General features: G+C 46.4%; 1 protein-coding gene across 1 annotated transcript; it reads left to right on the top strand.

Annotated features, from left to right (window-relative positions):
- The first annotated feature begins 17,217 nt into the window (after positions 1-17,217).
- Positions 17,218-22,660, top strand: LOC100275624 (Arabinosyltransferase XEG113). The gene is made up of 10 exons (NM_001149672.3): positions 17,218-18,145; positions 19,167-19,420; positions 19,638-19,773; positions 19,970-20,064; positions 20,165-20,218; positions 20,866-20,979; positions 21,279-21,377; positions 21,483-21,602; positions 21,811-21,897; positions 21,979-22,660. Exons 1-10 carry the CDS (start codon positions 17,428-17,430, stop codon positions 22,147-22,149), a joined length of 1,848 nt encoding a protein of 615 aa, NP_001143144.1. The 5' UTR covers positions 17,218-17,427; the 3' UTR covers positions 22,150-22,660.
- The last annotated feature ends 392 nt before the right edge of the window (positions 22,661-23,052 follow it).

The raw sequence follows: 23,052 nt of genomic DNA, 5'->3' as shown, positions 1-23,052 counted from the left end.
CGAGCTTGATGATCCCTCCACATCCGAAGCACAACCGGTGGCATTCAAGGCGACGGAGGAGAAGAAGGAGGAGTCTACACCAAGTAGACAACCAATCGACGCTTCAAAGCTCGACAACGAGGAGATGGCTTTAATCATCAAAAGCTTTTGCCAAATCCTCAAGCAACGGAAGGGGAAGGATTACAAATCCCATTCCAAGAAGGTTTGCTACAAGTGTGGTAAGCCCGGTCACTTTATTGCTAAATGTCCATTATCAAGTGATAGTGACAGGGATAACGACAAGAAGGGCAAGAGGAGAGAAAAGAAGAGGTACCACAAGAAGAGGGGCGGCGATGCCCACGTGTGCCGCGAGTGGGACTCCGATGAGAGCTCCACCGACTCCTCCGACGACGAGGACACCGCCAACATCGCCGTCACCAAGGGACTCCTCTTCCCCAACGTCGTCCACAAGTGCCTCATGGCAAAGGACGGCAAGAGGAAGAAGGTTAAATCCAAATCATCCACTAAATATGAGTCTTCTAGTGATGATAATGCTAGTGATGAGGAGGATAACTTGCGTACCCTTTTTGCCAACCTTAACATGGAACAAAAAGAAAAACTTAATGAATTGATTAGTGCTATTCATGAGAAGGATGATCTCTTGGACACCCAAGAGGACTTCCTTATTAAAGAAAATAAGAAGCATGTTAAGGTCAAAAATGCTTACGCTCTAGAAGTAGAAAAATGTGAAAAACTTTCTAGTGAACTAAGTTCTTGCCATGAAACTATTGACACCCTTATAAATGAAAATGCTAATTTGTTAGCTAAGGTTGATTCTCATGTTTGTAATGTTTCAATTCCCAATCTTAGAAATAATAATGATGATCTACTTGCTAAAATTGAAGAATTGAACATTACCATTGCTAGCCTTAAAATTGAAAATGAGAAATTGCTTGCTAAGGCTAAAGATTTTGATGTTTGCAATGTTACTATTTCTAACCTTAGAAGTGAAAATGACATATTACATGCTAAGATTATAGAATTAAAATCTTGCAAACCCTCTACATCTATCGTTGAGCATGTATCTATTTGTACTAGATGCAGGGATGTTGATATTAATGCTATTCATGATCACATGTCTTTAATTAAACAACAAAATGATCATATAGCAAAATTAGATGCTAAAATTGCTGAGCATAACTTAGAGAATGAAAAATTTAAATTTGCTCGTAGCATGCTTTATAATGGGAGACACCCTGGCATCAAGGATGGCATTGGCTTCCAAAGGGGAGACAATATCAAACTTAATGCCCCTCCTAAAAGATTGTCTAATTTTGTAAAGGGCAAGTCTCCCATGCCTCAGGATAACGAGGGTTACATTTTGTACCCTGCCGGTTATCCCGAGAGCAAAATTAGGAGGATTCACTCTAGGAAGTCTCACTCTGGCCCTAACCCTGCTTTCATGTATAAGGGTGAGACATCTAGCTCTAGGCAACCAACCCATGTTAAGTTGCCTAATAAGAAAACTCCTAGTGCATCAAATGAGCATGACATTTCTTTTAAAACCTTTGATGCATCATATGTTTTGACTAACAAATTCGGCAAGGTCGTTGCCAAGTATGTTGGGGGCAAACACAAGAGCTCCAAAACTTGTGTTTGGGTTCCCAAAGTTCTTGTTTCTAATGCCAAAGGACCCAAAACCGTTTGGGTACCTAAAGTCGAGAACTAAACTTGTTTTGTAGGTTTATGCATCCGGGGGCTCAAGTTGGATCATCGATAGCGGGTGCACAAACCACATGACAGGGGAGAAGAAGATGTTCTCCTCCTATGAGAAAAATCAAGATCCTCAACGAGCTATCACATTCGGGGATGGAAACCAAGGTTTGGTCAAAGGATTGGGGTTTGTAGCGCATGCCAAGCGGGAAAGCAAGTTGGTGCCCATCATCCACACAAGAACATCATGACGACCGACAGGCCACTTGAGTTACTCCACATGGACCTATTCGGCCCGATTGCCTACATAAGCATCGGCGGGAGTAAGTATTGTCTTGTAATAGTGGATGATTATTCTCGCTTCACTTGGGTATTCTTTTTGCAGGAAAAATCTCAAACCCAAGAGACCTTAAAGGGATTCTTGAGACGGGCTCAAAATGAGTTCGGCTTAAGGATCAAGAAAATTAGAAGCGACAACGGAACGGAGTTCAAGAACTCTCAAATTGAAGGCTTCCTTGAGGAGGAGGGCATCAAGCATGAGTTCTCGTCTCCCTACACCCCACAACAAAATGGTGTAGTGGAGAGGAAGAATCGAACTCTATTGGACATGGCAAGGACCATGCTTGATGAGTACAAGACTTCGGATCGGTTTTGGGCCGAAGCGGTCAACACCGCTTGTTATGCCATCAGCCGGTTATATCTACACCGAATCCTCAAGAAGACATCATACGAACTCCTAACCGGTAAAAAGCCCAATATTTCATATTTTAGAGTCTTTGGTAGCAAATGCTTTATACTTGTTAAAAGAGGTAGAAAATCTAAATTTGCTCCTAAGACTGTAGAAGGCTTTTTACTAGGGTATGACTCAAACACAAGGGCATATAGAGTCTTTGACAAGTCCTCGGGACTAGTTGAAGTTTCTTGTGACGTTGTGTTTGATGAAACTAACGGCTCTCAAGTAGAGCAAGTTGATCTTGATGAGATAGGTATTGAAGAAGCTCCGTGCATCGCGCTAAGGAACATGTCCATTGGGGATGTGTGTCCTAAGGAATCCGAAGAGCCTCCAAATGCACAAGATCAACCATCCTCCTCCACGCAAGCATCTCCACCGACTCAAAATGAGGATGAGGCTCAAATTGATGAAGGAGAAGATCAAGCAAATGAGCCACCTCAAGACAACGGCAATGAACAAGGGGGAGATGCAAATGATCAAGACAAGGAGGATGAAGAACAAAGACCGCCACACCCAAGAGTCCACCAAGCAATCCAACGAGATCACCCCGTCGACACCATCCTCGGCGACATTCATAAGGGGGTAACCACTAGATCTCGTGTTGCACATTTTTGTGAGCATTACTCTTTTGTTTCCTCTATTGAGCCACACAGGGTAGAGGAAGCACTTCAAGATTCGGATTGGGTAGTGGCGATGCAAGAGGAGCTCAACAACTTCACTAGGAATGAGGTATGGCATTTAGTTCCACGTCCTAATCAAAATGTTGTAGGAACCAAATGGGTCTTCCGCAACAAGCAAGATGAGCATGGTGTGGTGACAAGGAACAAAGCTCGACTTGTGGCCAAGGGATACTCCCAAGTCGAAGGTTTGGATTTCGGTGAAACCTATGCACCCGTAGCTAGGCTTGAGTCAATTTGCATATTATTGGCCTATGCTACTTACCATGGCTTTAAGCTTTATCAAATGGACGTGAAAAGCGCCTTCCTCAATGGACCAATCAAGGAAGAGGTCTATGTTGAGCAACCTCCCGGCTTTGAGGATAGTGAGTACCCTAACCATGTGTATAAACTCTCTAAGGCGCTTTATGGGCTCAAGCAAGCCCCAAGAGCATGGTATGAATGCCTTAGAGATTTCCTTATCACTAATGGCTTCAAAGTCGGAAAGGACGATCCTACTCTATTCACTAAAACTCTTGAAAATGACTTGTTTGTATGCCAAATTTATGTTGATGATATTATATTTGCGTCTACTAACGAGTCTACTTGTGAAGAATTTAGTAGGATCATGACACAAAAGTTCGAGATGTCTATGATGGGGGAGTTGAAGTATTTTTTAGGATTTCAAGTGAAGCAACTCCAAGAAGGCACCTTCCTAAGCCAAACAAAGTACACACAAGATATTCTAAGCAAGTTTGGAATGAAGGATGCCAAACCCATCAAGACACACATGGGAACCAATGGGCATCTCGACCTCGACGAGGGAGGTAAATCCGTCGATCAAAAGGTATAACAGTCGATGATAGGTTCTTTGCTATATTTATGTGCATCTCGACCGGATATTATGCTTTTCGTATGCATGTGTGCAAGATTCCAAGCCGACCCTAAGGAAGCTCACCTTACGGCCGTAAAACGAATCTTGAGATATTTAGTTTATACTCCTAAGTTTGGGCTTTGGTATCCTAGGGGATCCACTTTTGATTTGATTGGTTATTCGGATGCCGATTGGGCAGGGTGTAAAATCAATAGAAAGAGCACATCAGGGACTTGCCAGTTCTTGGGAAGATCCTTGGTGTCTTGGGCTTCAAAGAAGCAAAATTCGGTTGCTCTTTCTACCGCCGAAGCCGAGTATATTGCCGCAGGCCATTGTTGCGCGCAACTACTTTGGATGAGGCAAACCCTTAGGGACTATGGTTACCAATTAACCAAGGTTCCTTTGCTATGTGATAATGAGAGTGCAATCAAAATGGCGGATAATCCCGTCGAGCATAGCCGCACTAAACACATAGCCATTCGGTATCATTTTCTTAGGGATCACCAACAAAAGGGAGATATCGAGATTTCTTACATTAACACTAAAGATCAATTAGCTGATATCTTTACCAAGCCTCTTGATGAACAAACTTTTAACAAACTTAGGCATGAGCTCAATATTCTTGATTCGCGCAATTTCTTTTGCTAAATTGCACACATAGCTCATTTGTATACCTTTGATCATGTCTCTTTCATGTGCTATGACTAATGTGTTTTCAAGTCTATTTCAAACCAAGTCATAGGTATATTGAAAGGGAATTGAAGTCTTCGGCGAAGACAAAGGCTTCCACTCCGTAACTCATCCTTCGCCGTCGCTCCGCGCATCTCTCCATCTTTTTGGGGAGAGGTCAAAGAAAAAGGACTTCGTCTTTGGTACAATCTTCACTCATTTATTTATGACCAAAGGGGAAGAAAGCACTTCAAGGGCTCTAATGACTCCATTTTTGGCGATTCATGCCAAAGGGGGAGAAAATATTTGCCCAAAGCAAAAGGACCGCACCACCACCTAATTTTAAAATTGGAGATTTTCAATTGGTAAATTTCAAATTGGTATCTTATTGTGTTCAAAAGGGGGGAGAAAGTAGTATTTCAAAAATGATATATCTAAACCCTCTTGAACACTAAGAGGAGGATCTCATTTAGGGGGAGATTTGTTTAGTCAAAGGAAAAGCATTTGAAACAGGGGGAGAAAATTTCAAATCTTGAAAATGCTTCGTAAAATCTTATTCATTTGCCTTTGACTAATTTGCTAAAGAACTTTGAAAAGGATTTACAAAAGAATTTGCAAAAACAAAATCTATGGTGCAAGCGTGGTCCAAAATGTTAAAAATGAAGAAACAATCCATGCATATCTTGTAAGTATTTATATTGGCTCAATTCCAAGCAACCTTTGCACTTACATTATGCAAACTAGTTCAATTATGCACTTCTATATTTGCTTTGGTTTGTGTTGGCATCAATCACCAAAAAGGGGGAGATTGAAAGGGAATTAGGCTTACACCTAGTTCCTAAATAATTTTGGTGGTTGAATTGCCCAACACAAATAATTGGACTAACTAGTTTGCTCTAGTGTATAAGTTATACAAGTGTCAAAGGTTCACACTTAGCCAATAAAAAGATCAAGTATTGGGTTCAACAAAAGAACAAAAGGGGCAACCGAAGGCACCTCTGATCTGGCGCACCGGACAGTGTCCGGTGTGCCAGAGGACTTCAACTCAAACTCGTCGCCTTCGGGAATTTCCAGAGGCGCTCCGCTATAATTCACCGGACTGTCCGGTGTACACCGGACAGTGTCCGGTGCTCCAAGGAAGAGCCGCCTCAGGAACTCGCCAGCTTCGGGAAACCACGACGGCTGCTCCACTATAATTCACCGGACATGTCCGGTGTACACCGGACTGTCCGGTGTAACTGCAGGGCAACGGCTACTTCGGCGCCAACGGCTACCTGCAAGTGCATTAAATGCGCGCCAGCGCGCGCAGAAGTCAGGCACGCCCATGCTGGCGCACCGGACACTCTACAGTACATGTCCGGTGCGCCACCGGACATCTAGGCGGGCCCAGAAGACAGAGCTCCAACGGTCGGAACCCAACGACTTTGGTGACGTGGCTGGCGCACCGGACATGTCCGGTGTACATCGGACTGTCCGGTGCACCATACGACAGTCAGCCCCACCAAACGGCTAGTTTGGTGGTTGGGGCTATAAATACCCCCAACCACCCACCATTCATTGTATCCAGGTTTTCCACTTCTCAACCACTTACAAGAGCTAGGCATTCAATTCTAGACACACCAAAGAGATCAAATCCTCTCCAATTCCACACAAGGCTTTAGTGATTAGCGAGAGAGATTTGACGTGTTCTTTTGAGCTCTTGCGCTTGGATTGCTTCTTTTCTTTCTCACTTGTTCTTGTGATCAAAACTCCATTGTAATCAAGGCAAGAGGCACCAATTGTGTGGTGGCCCTTGCGGGGAAGTTTTGTTCCCGGTTTTGATTTGAGAAGAGAAGCTCACTCGGTCGGAGGGACCGTTTGAGAGAGGGAAAGGGTTGAAAGAGACCCGGTCTTTGTGACCACCTCAACGGGGAGTAGGTTTGCGAGAACCGAACCTCGGTAAAACAAATCCTTGTGTCACACGCCTTATTTGCTTGAGATTTGTTTTGCACCCTCTCTCGCGGACTCGTTTTTATTTCTAACGCTAACCCGGCTTGTAGTTGTGTTTATATTTGTAAATTTCAGTGTCGCCCTATTCACCCCCCCTCTAGGCAACTATCAGGCCTTCCCTTTCTCCTTGGCGGAGATGGGAGGTTTATGACTTGTTAAGTTCTTGGCTTCCCTCTTAAAGCCAAGCCCATTCTTAATTGAGGGGTGTCTACCAACAGTGTAGGCATCCCTTGCAAATTTTAGTTTATCAAATTCATTTTTGCTAGTCTTAAGTTGGGCATTAAGACTAGCCACTTCACCATTTAGCTTTGCAATAGAAGTAAGGTGCTCAACACATGCATCAACATTAAAGTCCTTACACTTGTTGCGAATTGCTACATGTTCTACACAAGAACTAGATCTATTTGCTACTTCTAGCTTAGCATTTAAATCATTATTAACACTTTTTAAACTAGAAATAGTCTCATGGCAAGTAGATAATTCACAAGAAAGCATTTCATTCCTTTTAACTTCTAAAGCAAGAGATTTTTGGACATCTACAACTTTATCATGCTCTTCATACAAAAGATCCTCTTGCTTTTCTAACAATCTATTCTTGTCATTCAAAGCATCAATCAATTCATTGATTTTATCAATTTTAGTTCTATCTAAACCTTTGAATAAACTTGCATAGTCTATTTCATCATCGCTAGATTCACCATCACTTGAAGAAGCATATGTAATAGCATTCCTAGTGCATACCTTCTTTTCCTTTGCCATGAGGCAGGTGTGATGCTCGTTGGAGAAAAGGGATGATTTGTTGAAGGCCGAGGCGGCAAGTCCTTCATCGTCGGATGAAGAGCAATACGAGTCCCACTCTTTGCTAAGGTGCGCCTCGCCCTTTGCTTTCTTGTAAGTCTTCTTCTTTTCTTGATCCTGGTCACTTTCATTATCAGGACAGTTAGCAATAAAGTGACCAACCTTACCACACTTGAAGCAGGAGCGCTTCCCCTTCGTCTTGCTCTTGTTGGGATGCTCCTTGCGACCTTTGAGCGCCGTCTTGAAGCGCTTGATGATGAGGGTCATTTCATCTTCATTTAGCCCGGCCGCCTCAACTTGCGCCACCTTGCTAGGTAGCGCCTCCCTGCTACTTGTTGCTTTTAAAGCAATGGTTTGAGGCTCGTGGATTGGGCCATTTAACGCCTCATCAACATATCTCGCCTCCTTGATCATCATTCGCCCGCTTACGAACTTTCCAAGTATCTCCTCGGGCGTCATCTTGTTGTACCTAGGATTTTCACGAATAGAGTTTACAAGATGTGGATCAAGGATGGTGAAGGACCTTAGCATAAGCCTGACGACGTCGTGGTCTGTCCATCTCGTGCTTCCATAGCTCCTTATTTTGTTGACCAGGGTCTTGAGCCTGTTGTAAGTTTGAGTTGGCTCCTCCCCCCTGATCATCGTGAACCTTCCTAGTTCGCCTTCCACTAACTCCATCTTGGTGAGCATGGTGACGTCGTTCCCCTCATGCGAGATCTTGAGGGTGTCCCAGATCAGCTTGGCGTTATCCAAGCCGCTCACCTTATGATATTCTTCCCTGCACAATGATGCTAACAAAACAGTAGTAGCTTGTGCATTTTTGTGAATTTGTTCATTGATAAATGTGGGACTATCTGTACTATCAAATTGCATTCCATTTTCTACTATCTCCCATATACTTGGATGGAGAGAGAACAAGTGACTACGCATTTTTTGACTCCAAAATATGTAGTCCTCTCCATCAAAGTGAGGAGGTTTACCAAGTGGAATGGAAAGTAAATAAGCATTGGAACTTTGCGGAATACGAGAATAATCGAAAGAAAAGTTCGAGTTAACCGTTTTCTTTTTCTCCTCGTATTCGTCGTCCTTTTGGGAAGAGGAAGACTCGTCGCTGTCGTAGTAGACTATCTTCTTGATCCGCCTATTCTTCTTCCCGTCCTTCTTCTTTTGACTCGAGCTGGAGTCAGTGGCTTTGTCGTCCCTCGGCTCATTGAAGATGGACTCCTTCTCCTTATCGTTGACCACCATCCCCTTTCCCTTAGGATCCATCTCTTCGGGCGATTAGTCCCTTTCGTGAAGAGAACGACTTTGATACCAATTGAGAGCACCTAGAGGGGGGTGAATAGGTGACTCTGTAAAAACTTGAAACTTAAAGCCACAAACTTGATTAAGTGTTAGCACAATGAAATCAAGTGGCTAAATAGAGCTCTTGTGAACCACAATTGACACAGTGAGAACAAGCACAAGAGACACAAGGATTTATCCTGTGGTTCGGCCAAGTACAATACTTGCCTAGTCCACGTTGTGGCGTCCCAATGGACGAGAGTTGCACTCAACTCCTTTCAAGTGATCCAATGATCAACTTGAATACCACGGTGTTCTTCTTTCTTTACTCTTTCCCGTTTGCGAGGAATCTCCACAACTTGGAGCCTCTCGCCCTTACAATGAGATGATCACAAAGAAGCACAAATGTAAGAGTGGGAAGAGCAACACACACAAGCCTCAAAGCACGAGCACAAACACGCACACAAGTCACAACTTGAGCTATAAGATCACACACGGAGTTCTCAACTCAAGAGGAGCTCAAATTGCTATCACAACAAATCAAATGCGCTAGAGGGATGTCTTGGTGCTAAGAGATGATCAAAGAATGCTTGGTGTACTCCTTCATGTGCCTAGGGGTCCCTTTTATAGCCCCAAGGCAGCTAAGAGCCGTTGAGAGCAATCCAGGAAGGCAATTATTGCCTTCTGTCGACTGGTGCACCGGACTGTCCGGTGCAGATTTCTTTCCTATTCAGGCGCAGCCGGCCGTTGACGATTTGAAGCCGTTGGCGCACCGGACACTGTCCGGTGCACACCGGACAGTCCGGTGCCCCCATCAGACATTGGCCCGGCCACGCGTCACGCGCGGATTGCGCGGCCGACCGTTGGCTCACCGGACAGTCCGGTGCACCACCGGACAGTCCGGTGATTTATAGCCGTACGCCGCCGTCGAGACCCGAGAGCAGGCAGTTCACCAGACGCCAGCCTGGCGCACCGGACACTGTCCGGTGCACCCAGCCTGAGCAGAGTCTTGGCTGCTCGAGCCAAGTCTTTTCCATTTGTCTTTTCTCTGATTCTAGCACTTAGACAAATATGTTAGTACACAAAAACCACTGTACTAAGTCTAGAATCATACCTTTGTATTGATTTGCACTTTGTCCACCATTTGGCATAGTTTAACACAACCATTTGTGTTGGACACTTAATCACCAAAATACTTAAAAATGGCCCAAGGGCACATTTCCCTTTCATATACAGGGGTCCAGCACTTCCCCATGGAGGTCCGGACCTACTGTTGATGCCTTGGAGCATATCGTCTTCTCTGGTCACGTGGCGGCCCCAGAGCCGTCCACGTGGTGGGGTCGGGTGCTGTTTGCCACGCGACTAGAGATAGCCGCGTGGGCACTGTGCCTTCATACTGTAGTAAGGGGTACCCCTGTTTCAGGGTACCGACAGTGCCCCCGAGCCCACCTCATGGGAGGATACGAGCCTGCAGGTGGGGCCAAAGCTTGATTGGCAATTGGCGCGTCGCTTTCGTGCGCTTGCTGACATAATCACTGCCAGTCCGCCTTTGGTCACGCCAACTGCCACGTCTGTCCCTGCGGCTGACTGACCTATGGCCCCCACGCTTGATGGTTTCGCTGGGCCATGCGCGGGGTGCCTCGATACCGCTGCATTGGTTTTGAAAATTCACCTTCTCTGTCTTCTGCGGCAGTCCCGAGGAGGCGCGGTACTGGCGCGAGCGGTGGTCCACTCTTTCTATACTCAGAAACCGACGCCCAAGGAGTATGACTCATGGGCCCGGGCCCCATGTCAGAGATTGGGCCGTTGTTTCCGGCGGAGATGGAGAGGTGCACTACCGCGAGTGGCAGTTCGCTCCTCGCATGGCGGTTCGCCTTCTCAGCACTTGGAGACCCGCACACTAGTTGTATGACTTGTGGGCCTTTGCCCCCGTGTCAGAGGCTGGGTTGCTTTGGTGCGCGTCAGGCGAGATGGGCGCGAGCGGGAGAGTCTTCCTTGAAAAGGGATTCACCCCGCGTGCAGCAGTTACGCTTTCACATTCTCTTCACTCGTTGTTCCCTTTCGCCTTCGAGCTCTATGCGCCCCTTTGCGTTCGCGCTCTCCTGCTCCACACCTGCGTCGTCGCCGCCGCCATGACTTCGCTTGGCCAACCCGACCGCTTCCAGACCGAGGCGACGCTCGATGTGGTGCGCCACCTACTTGGATGGAGTGCGCCGGTGCTCGCCGGGAGGATCCGCGCTGGCGCCGTCCCCCTCGGTGACCTCGCCACCGGGGAGTTCGTTTTGTTCACCTCCTACATCTCCTGTGGGTTGGCGTTGCCGATCTCGCCTTTCTTCCTGCTGTTGTTGGAGGAGTTTGGCCTCCAGCTTCAGCACCTCACCCCCACTCCATCCTTCAGGCGGCCATCTTTGCCTACCTGTACGAGATGTTCGTGGGGGTGGCGCCCTGTACCTCCCTCTTCCGCCATTTCATTGTGCTGGTGAAGTCGGGGAAGGCGAAGGACCACCTCGGCGCCTACTACTTCCAGACAAGGCCGGATTCGGCCGGCGCCTACATCCCCTCCCTTGGCGGCGCAAGGTGGGAGAACTGGCGCAACGATTGGGTGATCGCTAGCGCGGAGGCCAACGACTGCCTCGCCCTGCCGAGCGATGGGCCAAGACTCGACCGGAAGCAGTGGAGGGCCAAGCCATCCCTGGCGCCGGAGTTCCAGTTCATACTGGACAGGATCAAGAGCTTGGCAGCGGACGGCCTGACGTCGATCCACGTGGTCGGAGACTTCCTGAAGCGCCGGATCGCGCCGCTGCAGCAGAGGGCGCGTCTATGTTGCTGGTTCACCGGCTCAAACGACATCGGCCGGATCCAGCGCGGGCCGAGGACCGACCTGTCCTGGGAGGAGTTGGAGGTTCTGGTGAAGGGGATTACTGGTGAGTCCTTCGTCCCTGAGTCTCTAATCCTCCCCGAGGGCATCCCTGCGCTCTGCGACGACGCAGGGTTGAAGACGGTGATTTTGGCCACGCTACCGACCCTCGACGAGCGCGGCATCATGGTTCGCCAGACCAGCGGCCGGGACCCCCATCGCGAAGTCGTAGTCGAGGTTGCGACCCTCGACATTTTGTCGGCGCTCACGCGCCCTCTCTAGAGAGACGCGGGCATCCTCGCCCGCACGCCTGCGGTTGAGCTCTGCCCGCAGGTCATTAGACCTCTCCAGGGAGACTGGGGCGTCCTCTCCCGCACGCCTACGGTTGAGCTCTGCCTGGAGGTCCTCAGTCGGTGCGTCCCTCACTGAGGGGGAGCGCACTGACGCTGACGCCTCATGTTGACGTAGGGATGACCGAGGCTTGGGCCTGGCTGAGCCAGAGTGCGCCATGCCGAGTAGACGGTCGACGTCGTCACACCACTGCTTCATGGCCCCCAGCGAGGCTGTGGAGCTAGGAGGGTGGCGCAGCAATTCCCTAGCCACAAACAGCGCCCCAGGCGCAGCCCTAGACGCCCTGGACCTTTGCGCGGGAGTGTGCTGCCGCGCAGAGTGCACAGCGGCGGCAGCACCAGGCGCAGAGAGGTTGGTGGCCCGCGGTGTGTAAGAGGCAGCCGCCTCCTCCACCATGAAGTCCTCGAGCATGAAATCATGGTGCTCGACGATGTGGACCATGATGTCGAGCAGGAAAACAAGCAAAAACCTAATGCATAAGCCCCTACCCGGCGCGCCAAATGTCGGAGAGGAAATTATCCGGCCGAGTGGCGGAACGTACCCGCCCTAAATCCTAAGATGAGGAGGGGCCTAAGTGTTTTGCTTGCTAGATGGAATCGGGAAGAACACAAGAACACACAAGGGTTTAGAGTGGTTCGGGCCGCCAGAGCGTAATACACTACTCCACTGTGTGATGTATTGAGCTTGAGAGCTTGTATGAACTTGTGAGTCTGAGAGTCCAAGTGAGCTTGAGCCTAAGTTGGGTCTGAGTGAGCTTGAGCCTAAGTTGGGTCTGAGTGAGCTTGAGCCTAAGTTGGTTCTGCCTTGTAACGTCGTGTGCTCTCCCTTTTATAGCTCAAGGGGGGCACGTACAAGGGTGCTGAGCCCCGACATGTGGGCCCAGGGGCAAAACGGAGGGAATACATATGGAAGTATCCAATGCTAGTGTTGCCAAGAAGATCTCCGAGCGCCGTAATGTCCGTAGTCCATATAGTATTAATATCTCGCGGCTACTTCCTCGGTAACGCGCGAGCCATGATGAACACAGTGTATGCCGCAGCACGGGCGTACTGCCTGCCATCGAAATGGATAGGCACACCACCTGCAAGATGGCCTGGTCGCCGCCCGTCAGCGGAGTTGACAGGGCACATTAAATGCTGAGGCGGCACATCGCCTGCTAGTGGAGTGGACATGGCTCTTTAAATGCTGAGGCGGTACATCACTTGCCAGTGGAATAGACAGGCGACGTGCCTTATCCGCAATAAATGCAGCGGCCACGTGGCCTAGAGGCCTTACGTCAGGCTCCGCCCGTTGGCTTACGTCATGGGCAGTCGGCCACGTGGGAGCGTACTCGGTATAGTCCAGACACGTGTCAGCTCCGGACCCCCGCCTGGCCTTGATTAAGGCCTGGGTATTCTTTGTCCCATAATCCCGGGACCCTGTTGTGAGTGGCCCGGACCCCACACAGAGGGGTCCAGGACCCAACCTAGGGGTCCAGTTCGTGCTCGCAGAGGTCCTGGACCTTACCCGGAGGTCTGGTCTGTATATACAGGGGTCCGACACTTTCCCATGGAGGTCCGGACCTACTGTTGATGCCTTGGAGCATATCGTCTTCTCTGGCCACGTGGCGGCCCCGGAGCCGTCCACATGGTGGGGTCGGGTGCTGTTTGCCATGCGACTAGAGATAGCCGCGTGGGCACCGCGCCTTCATACTGTAGTAAGGGGTACCCCTGTTTTAGGGTACCGACAACAGCCTTAACCTATCTCCCGCAGGAATCTTCAGCGTCAGCTCTCCTATCTCATTCCCCATTTCGCATTTATTTCACACTCGATTGTACAAACATTGTTATCTAATATAAAATAGTCTTTTATACGATTATATCTACGATCTGCTGGACACAACCTTACATAATAGTTAGAAATGTGGACATATATTTCTACAACATTTTAGGTGTTATTTGGTTTACATAATTGTAACGTGATGGGTAAGACATGACGTTAAACCATGTTTGTTAAGTCCAACTGTAATCAGATACCACACTAAAAATTGATACATGTCTATTTGAAACTTGTTACCGTTGTCATTAAAGTGTGAATCATTACCGTTATTGTTTACATTATAGTTCGTGAACCAAATTGCACTTTAAGGTAAGAAGTCGACATTTTAAGAATGGATGCCGGTTTAAAACAAAATACAAGATGATTCCTGAAGAAAACAAAATGGTCGCAAAATGTTACTAGTATTCAGGCACGGCAGCGTCGAGATGCGAGACCCACTATGTACGTGTCGTATAGATGACTAGTGTTGGTACCCTAAATCAGGGGTACCCCCTACTACACTATGAAGACGCGGTGCCCGTACGACGATCTCTAGCCGCACGGTGAACAACACCCGGCCTCACCGTGTGGACGGCTCAAGGGGCACCACGTGGCGAGAAAAGATGATACATCCCAGGATGTATCAGTTAGACCGGATCTTCGCAAGAAAGCACCGAACCCTTGTACGCACAACCCGGACCCCCGATTACGGTCCGAGACTCCCAAGTAAGCATGTCGGGTCCCTTGGATGGGGTCCAGATTCCTCCGAGTAAGGTCCGGGCCACAATGAGGTCCCGGGACAGGGGATACCCTGGCATAAGCAAGGGTCCGGTACTGGCACGTGTCAGGCCTTATCCTGTGCGCTTGCGCTCCCCGCTCAGGCGGAGACCCGCTGCTGCCACGTGGCTTGTTACCCGTGACATAAGCCAACGGGCGGAGCCTGACGTAAGGCCTCTAGGCCGCGCGGTATCTGCATTTATTGCGGAGAGGACGCACCGCCTGTCCCGACTTTTTTGTATTTTAGCCATTCTTTGAAAAAAAATCACGTTTAGACCCTAGAAAATTTTAATGTCATTTTTGGACCCTTTGCTCGGCGCCATAGCCTATGGCGCCGAGATACGTGCTGCGCTGGCCCAACCCAGACGACGTGGTGCCGACATGGCACCGAGCTTGGCGCCAAGATCTATGGCGCCGAGCTCGAATGTGTAATCATAAAGCTTGTCTAGCTCAGTCAGTAGAGCAGAAGACTTTTAACCTTGAGGTCTTGGGTTCGAGCCCCACTATTGATGTTTAATATTTTTTTTGTCTTTGTCACTAATTTGTTTTTTTCTATATTTTTCGTTTATGTCGCTGATTTATCCGTCCAAATTTATTTTTGTGAGACTTCCGAGCGAGACGTCTATTTTTTTGCCCGAGAAAAGAAAATATAGCATAACAATAGTTCGAAGAGGTAAACTGAATTTTCTACTTTTATATTCTCATTATGTTTTTTTGCCACATGAGTTTTTTTTGGCTTAGCGACGTTTCCAAGAAGGGATGACTAATGGAGTGGGGTTCGTGTGAGCCGAAAGCCACCAGAAAATTGCCCATCCACGTCACACATTTGTTTGTCTAAATAATACCACTTTTAAACAAAAGGTATTAGCTTGAGTGCAACGTGCTTTCTTTCTTTTAACCATGGCATATGCTTTAGTTGATGGCTTGACCTCTTTTAGCGAAAAGGTTGTTTCGTGTTTTATATATTCCTGCGTATATATAAAAGGAAATACTACTCCTCTATATGATAGCGCCATCCAATATATAGTTCGTATTCTTGAAAATGTCATCTCAGTTCTCGAAACACTCTTCTTTTAAAAAAAATCTTTTGCTTGTGGTTAGTGCATATTACTTTTATCATTCTATAATTAGTTTATATATTTTAAATCCGTTTGATCTCACTAAACTCTAGTTTTACTCATAGCTGTGCGCCTGCGCTTACTACAGGTCTACAACCTGCAGGTAGAGCGATGTGACCATATATTGGTTTGCAAGCTGCATGGGCCAAGATTCGTATAATGACGATTTCAAAAGCAAAAAAAAATCTAGATGAGAAATAAATCTGGACAGACAAATCAGCGGCAACAAGAAAAAAATCTAGACAATAAAAAAAACAAATCAGTGATAAAGACAAAAAAAATTGAACGCACGGACAAATCAGCGGCACAAACGAAAACATCTGGACAATAAAAAAAATAAATCAGTGACAAAGACAAAAAATATTGAACGCTCACGGTGGGGCTCGAAACCACGACCTTAAGGTTAAGAGCCTTGCGCTCTGCCAACTAAGCTAGACAAGCTTTGAGATTATACATTCGAGCTCGGCGCCATAGATCTTGGCGCCGAGCTCGGTGCCACGTCGGCGCCACATCAGCTGGTGGATGACAGCGCGGCAGGGAGCTCGGCGCCAAGATCTATGGCACCGAGATGTGTAAACTCGGCGCCATAGCTCATGGCGCCGAGAAATGGGTCCAAAATTGCATTTAAGTTTTCTGGGGTCTAATTGGAAATTTTTGACACAAAAAGGACTCAGAAACAAAAAAATTCGGCCGCCCGTCCACCCTGCAGACAGGCGATGTGCCCCCTTAGCATTTAATGCGTCCTGTCCACTCCGCTGGCAGGCGGCGCCAGGGCCATCCTGCAGACGGCTCACCTGTCCAGTCCATTGTCAAACAGTGCGCCCGTGCTGTGCGGCGCACTGTGCTCATCACCCCTTATACGAGAAGCTTCCCCTGCACGCCGATGCTACGCAGATCTCAGACGTCAGGGCGCAAGAAGATTGCTCCAGTAGCAAACATTAGTAGCTCCAAGTACTACATCTGTTATGTTCATGGGCCCACATGTCGGGGCTCAACCCTCTTAGCTATAAAAGGGGAGGCATGCAACGTTACAAAGGGAGGCTTTTTTTGACCAAGCTTAGACGCAGACTCTCAACTCTCAAGCTTCCACAGAAATTCATCATATAGTGGAGTAGGGTATTACGTTCCAGCGGCCCGAACCACTCTAAATCCTCGCGTGTTCATGTGCTCGGTGATCGCTTAGCAAGACAGACAAAACGCTTAAGCCCCTTCCTCATCTTAGAATTTAGGGCGGGTGCATTCCGCCACCCGGCCGGAGAATTCCCTCTCCAACAACTAACAAGGCCGAAACCCGAAAGCCTGATCTGAAGCATGTTTTTTGGTCCGATACGAGTCTGGCTTGGCCTAAACAGAACAGGGAATCAAGCACGACGTGGTGGTCCGACACAACCCATTTAATGGCTTTTTTACTAAACCATGTTTTTCGACTCATTAAGCCTACTTTTGTTTGCGCTTACGGGTCAATCCAGTCCGTTTAAGCCTGTAGCATGCTAGACCTGTTCAAGTAAACAAGCCGACGAATCTACTAACTCGATTCAGTTTTTTAACCGTGCCTAACAGACTGGAGCTGGGCTTCACCTGCCATGCCAGACGGGCGGCCGTTTGAACATCACTAACGTGTCCCCAGCTTTCCCGTAACGTAACGGGACACCACACTTCTATACCGTGCACGCGACGACCCTGCCGTCGGACCGGACCCACTGCGCACCCACCGCCCAGCGGGACCCACGCGGTCCTTGTCCCCTCACTGCCTGCGCAGAATGTCCCCGGCCCCCACCCGCTGACCCCGCCTCCGCCTCCGCCCTCCGGCGACCCCGATCCCCGCCGGCGAAATGGCGGCGTGGTGCTCTGCCGAGTCCACCAAGCCGGTCTTCGTCGGGATCTACGGGGCCGTCCTCGGCGGCTTCGCGGTCTCCGCCCTCTTCTTCCTGCTCTCCTCCTTCTCCTCGCTCTCCGCGCCCACGCTCCCCCTCCCCGCCGCGGCCATCGCTGGGGCCAACCTCTCCGCGCCTACTCTCGCCCAGGCTGAAACCATGTACAACCGCCCCATCTGGAAGCCCCCGCCCCGGCGGGCGCGGATGCCCTCTCCGCGCGCGTTCCGCCTCACCCGCGACATGGTCGCCGCCCGCGCCCGCGACGGTGTGATCGTCGTCACCTTCGGCAACTACGCCTTTCTCGACTTCATCCTCACCTGGGTTCGCCACCTCACCGACCTCGGCGTAGACAACCTCCTCGTCGGTGCCATGGACACCAAGCTGCTCCGGGAGCTCTACTTCCGGGGCGTGCCCGTCTTCGACATGGGCAGCAGGATGGTCACCGAGGACGCCGGGTGGGGCTCCCCAACCTTCCACAAGATGGGCAGGGAGAAGGTGCTGCTCATCAACGCGCTCCTGCCTTTCGGGTACGAGCTGCTCATGTGCGACACTGACATGGTATGGCTCAAGAACCCATTGCCCTACCTCGCCCGATACCCCGACGCAGATCTCCTCACGTCCAGCGATCAGGTCATACCCACCGTCACCGACGACAGCCTGGAGAACTGGAGGGAAGGTAATTATTGACCACAGATATTGACGTGGTTTATGAATCTTTCTGGTTGCTAGTGTGTTCGTTATCAATCTCTGTTGCGAGCAGTAGTAATTAAGCACAGATCGCATCATATTCTATACAATCCTGAGGGTTGACAACAGAGATGGTGTGATCTGCATCTGAATATAGTAAACAGGCCCGAAGAAGTTATATCTTATTTGTAGCTGAATTGAACCTTATATTAGGAGGTTGAAGAGCTGCATGAGCTGCGTTGGCCATTTCCCTTGTACCGCTTATCTTTTATGTTTGCATTGAACTTGCATTTAAGTACTAATACACAGCTTTGAGCATTTCCAAAAGTGAACAGTCAATGAAGAAAGATTTTCACTAGTGCCAACAACGTACAACTCATGTGGCTAGTTTGTGAAGTACTGAAGTATATGTGCATGAGTATCATGTAGCAAATACCTGCAGTATAGACCTTATTGAACATACCCTCTTGCTTGCCATTCCTGTGTAGGCGAAGACAACTAAGCTGCTCAGCATTCTCTTGTGTTTCACTGTCATTACTGAGTGATGGACACACACATTTCAAGCATGCAATAACTGTAAATAATTGTATTTTTTGGTTCCTCTACTCAGTGTTGTAATATTAAATTTTAATTTAACAAATAAATTCCTGAAAACATGAGTTATATTCAGTGTTTTCTTGGGTAGATTTAGATAATTTATAGCTACCTTTTACATTCTTTTTATGGCCTAGGAATTTTTAAAATATAAGGTATTTGAGGTCCTTATGGACCTAGTCATATGGACCCTCAAGTCTCCATAGCCCATCAAAACGATTTCACGCTCAAATTTATTATGCTGTACTTCACCTTTGTCTTTCAGGCATGTGCCTTCCACTCTTGTATCATCTTTTGATTCTATTAAATTACCTAACTGAATTATTTTTACTGTCTTCTCGAAAACTACATAACTGAAGATTCCAATGCTATGTAATTGATAACATGACAATCAATCTCTATTATCTTATTCACAGTTACTGGTGCGTTCAACATTGGTATTTTTCATTGGCGACCCACTGAACCTGCTAAAAGGCTGGCAAAAGATTGGAAAGATTTAGTCATATCTGATGATAAGTTGTGGGACCAGAATGCTTTTAATGATCTTGTACGCAAAAAATTTGGACAGCCAGTTCAAGGAGATGATCTTGTATATTCTTATGATGGGAAACTGAAGCTGGGAGTGCTACCAGCAAGTATATTTTGTAGCGGCCATACATATTTTGTGCAGGTAGGAGTATTTCTTTCTTTGTGGTTGCAAATTAATTTTTTTGCATTTGAAAACACTTTTTAGTTAGATAATAGTTGTATCTTGTTGTATTTTAGTGTCCATGTAGCTTTTTCGATATTCTGTTTGCATTCTTTTGGTAGTTTTCCCCTTGGTAGTTGTGTTCATAGTGCTGTAATGATTTGAAGGTGATCTGTGTTTATTTTCTTTGCATTGTCAGGGCATGTATAAGCAGCTTCATTTGGAACCATATGCTGTTCATACTACTTTTCAGTATGCGGGCACTGAAGGAAAGCGCCATAGATTGCGAGAGGCAATGCTTTTCTTTGATCAACCATCTTATTATGATTCTCCAGGTCTACTCATTGTCTATACCTGTCACAAGCAAACTGTACTCTACTGACTTGAACAGAGAGATTCGTGCTTATTCTGACTGGTTTATTCAAGTGCCTTGAAATGGACTCTTGACTAGCAGTACTCTTAATTTCTTATAGTTTGTTATTTTTACCATTTTATTAGTGCTTCTGTACTTACTCTAATGTCCTGTTGCAGGAGGTTTCCTGTCATTTAAACCTAACATTCCAAAAAGTTTGCTATTAGATGGTGCTCATACTGTTGAATCTCATTTTGAGTTGGTTAACTACCAGGTATTTTCTTCTATATATATTAGATAAAATTGCCGGTCGTATTTCTATTATTAATGTTTGCATGTTCTTTTAATTTAATTAGTTGCATGAAACTTTTCAGCTGAAGCAAATAAGAACTGCACTTGCGGTTGCGTCCTTGTTAAAGCGGACACTGGTAGGTGAAATGTCTCTTTTCTATACTTGGTTTCTTCATGCTTTCCTTCTGTTCGCCTGCTTTTTAGTTTAAATTGAAATTATTCACTTGCATGATTGTGGGGATAAATGGACATACCTTCAGGTGGAATCATCTGACTGTACTTGATTTGCCCTTATCTAAAAATCTGACTGTTCCATTGACATCATTAATTTGGTCCCTTTCTAAAAATCTTACTTGCCTGATTTCAAAGATTAGTATTGAGATATTGTGGTCTGTCCTTAATTAATACAAATTTCTCAATTCCATTTACCAGCAAAAATTCCATATGAGCAAGGTAGAGCCTTAGAAGTACTATGGTGACACTAAATGCTTGTTCACAGTTCAGGACAAGACAAAATCATCATTTTTTAGTTTATTTTGCGTTTGGAGGTAGTAGATTCTCCATCCGTTCCAAATTATAAGTTGTTTTGGCTTTTTTAGATGCTAGCTTTTACTATGTATCTAGACCATAATGGATGCCTTGGTGCATAGCAAAAGCTATGTACCTAGAAAATCCAGAATGACTTATAATTTTGAATGGAGGGAGTAAGATTTTTGAAGTATTATCTTTTCGTAGTGTTCGTACATGTTGATGCCCCTTTTCTGACTGCAGTTTGTACTTTTAGGTAATGCCTCCATTATGGTGCAGGCTTGATAGAATGTGGTTTGGACATCCTGGAATTTTAGAGGGAACAATGACCAGACAACCTTTTCTCTGCCCACTGGATCATGTGTTTGAGGTAATTCTGTAAGTATTTCCTTTTATAACGGAGGCTATTGTTTTTCTATAAAAAACTGATATCCATACTGCCACCTCAGCTTCAAATAACAGGTCACTTCACCCGATTAGGTTGGTTCTGTAGTTGGTTAATGCCGTTGCCAATCCACATTGGCCCTGCCTCCCCCTCCTACCCTCTTAAACTTGGCTTTGAGCCCAATCAAAATGGCCCTTATAGAGGGTCCGCAGAGAATAGTTAACTGATATTTGTAAATCAGTTATGAATCAAATTTCCTTATATTTGCATGGGTCATGGCACAGGTTCATGTTATGCTGAAGGACTTGCCCAAGGAAGAGTTTGGTCAACATATTGATTTCAGAGAATACTCCTTTCTTGAGAATCCATCATTACCTAAAGAGGTAATATTAAGTAATTGTTTTTTTATATATATTTCACATTGAATGCTTGGCAACAAGAGATGTGAGCTTGTGTCCTAATTGTTTTGATTTGGAGCATTAAATTAGGTGAAAGATTCGTTACTCGAGGTTGAACTTTGTGACGAGCATAGCTCCAGATGCTCTGCAATTGATGAAATCGATAAGCATGGAACCTTTCTTTTACCAAGAAATAGTACTGAAGAAAAGGTAAACTGTTATTTCTTTTGTGCAGTATGTGGTTTCAGTTCACTCCAAAGTACAAGAATCTAAGTAAATAGAAAAATGAAACTGAACTGCTGAGGAATAAAACATTTTATGCAAACATGGAAATACTGTGGTATCTTGAAGCTAGGAAAATTTGCTCTATTCTTTGTACATATTTTGAAGTTTGTGCTTTTCCCCCCTGTTTTGGCAGCTGTTGGATTTGTTGTCATCATATAAGGATGTCAAAATCATACAATTCTCATCTATGGTTGATGCCTTCGGTGGTTTTGCTGATGCAGTAAGCTGCTATACTCTTATACATGTTGCCTAATTTTCTGGATATAAGTTTCCACCTTATAATGCAAATTACTGAAACCAGGCTGTGGAGAAGAAGTTCCGAAATCGTGTGAACAGGTATGTGGGCCTATGGTGCTGTGTGGAGTTCCGTGAAATTGGTCACATATATTATGACATGTACTGGGACGAGAAACCAGGGTGGAAGCCACACCCTCCAGAGACTAGGGAACAGGATCATCCACCTTGGTCATGACTACTGACAAGAAGATGCTAGAAAGATCGTGATGATGAAGATCTGAGATCTTCTAGGGCACCCTGCTCCAATCGATTCTTCAGGCCAATTTTGTGCTGTTCTAGTTGTGTTCTTCCATGGGTCGCTGCTGTTCGCTTGTGGCCCCTTGTTCGCAGCTCATCGGTCGAAGCATGGGGCTCAATGATTTAGTTGGGACAACATTTAGATCACGACTTAGTTCCATTTTCCATAGTTTTTGCATCATGTTCATAGTTGATACAGGCATCAGCTCCAAAGGAGAAAAGGCCATTATTGTTAAATGTTGTGGAAAACTTGGCTGCCAGCTGCTGCAATAGGAAGCTGTCGTAACTGTTGTGCAAAACTTTGCCCCCGCTGCTCTGTTAGGAAATATTTGGAGCAGCTATCTTTTTGACACATTGTTCTCAAGTCTTAACCATGAAGCATTGTCTTAATATATATAAGAAGGCATTTGGTCATATTTGAGCAACCTCAGTCGTAGAATGATAAATGATTTTCATCAGCGAAAAGTAGATCAATATATTTTGACCATTAATTTTCTTTTGATATGTTCACATTTGCTAGGGAATCAATGTCATCGTAGAGGCACTTTGAATATAAATGTATCTATGTTTATTATTTTAATTTTGTATATAATTTGGACACCTACTTTTAAAAGTTTAAAAGTTTTGCTTTTTTCTGTAGAAAATATGATTATCATTCCGTGACCAGTTGACAACACAGAGTAACTTGGTTTGACAGCTTGACTAGTTCAGCTGAAGCGAGCCCCGGGGTCGGGCCTGTTGCTCTGGATTCGAGTTGCACAATCACCATCAGTCCATGCCTGGTCAATGACGTCCAGGACATAGAGCATGGGACCTGTCAGTGATATAACTTAGGCTTTCG

The sequence above is a fragment of the Zea mays genome, chromosome 1 (assembly GCF_902167145.1).
Source record: "Zea mays cultivar B73 chromosome 1, Zm-B73-REFERENCE-NAM-5.0, whole genome shotgun sequence".
Taxonomy (NCBI): domain Eukaryota; kingdom Viridiplantae; phylum Streptophyta; class Magnoliopsida; order Poales; family Poaceae; genus Zea; species Zea mays.
This window is presented reverse-complemented; position numbering and strand designations above follow the sequence as displayed.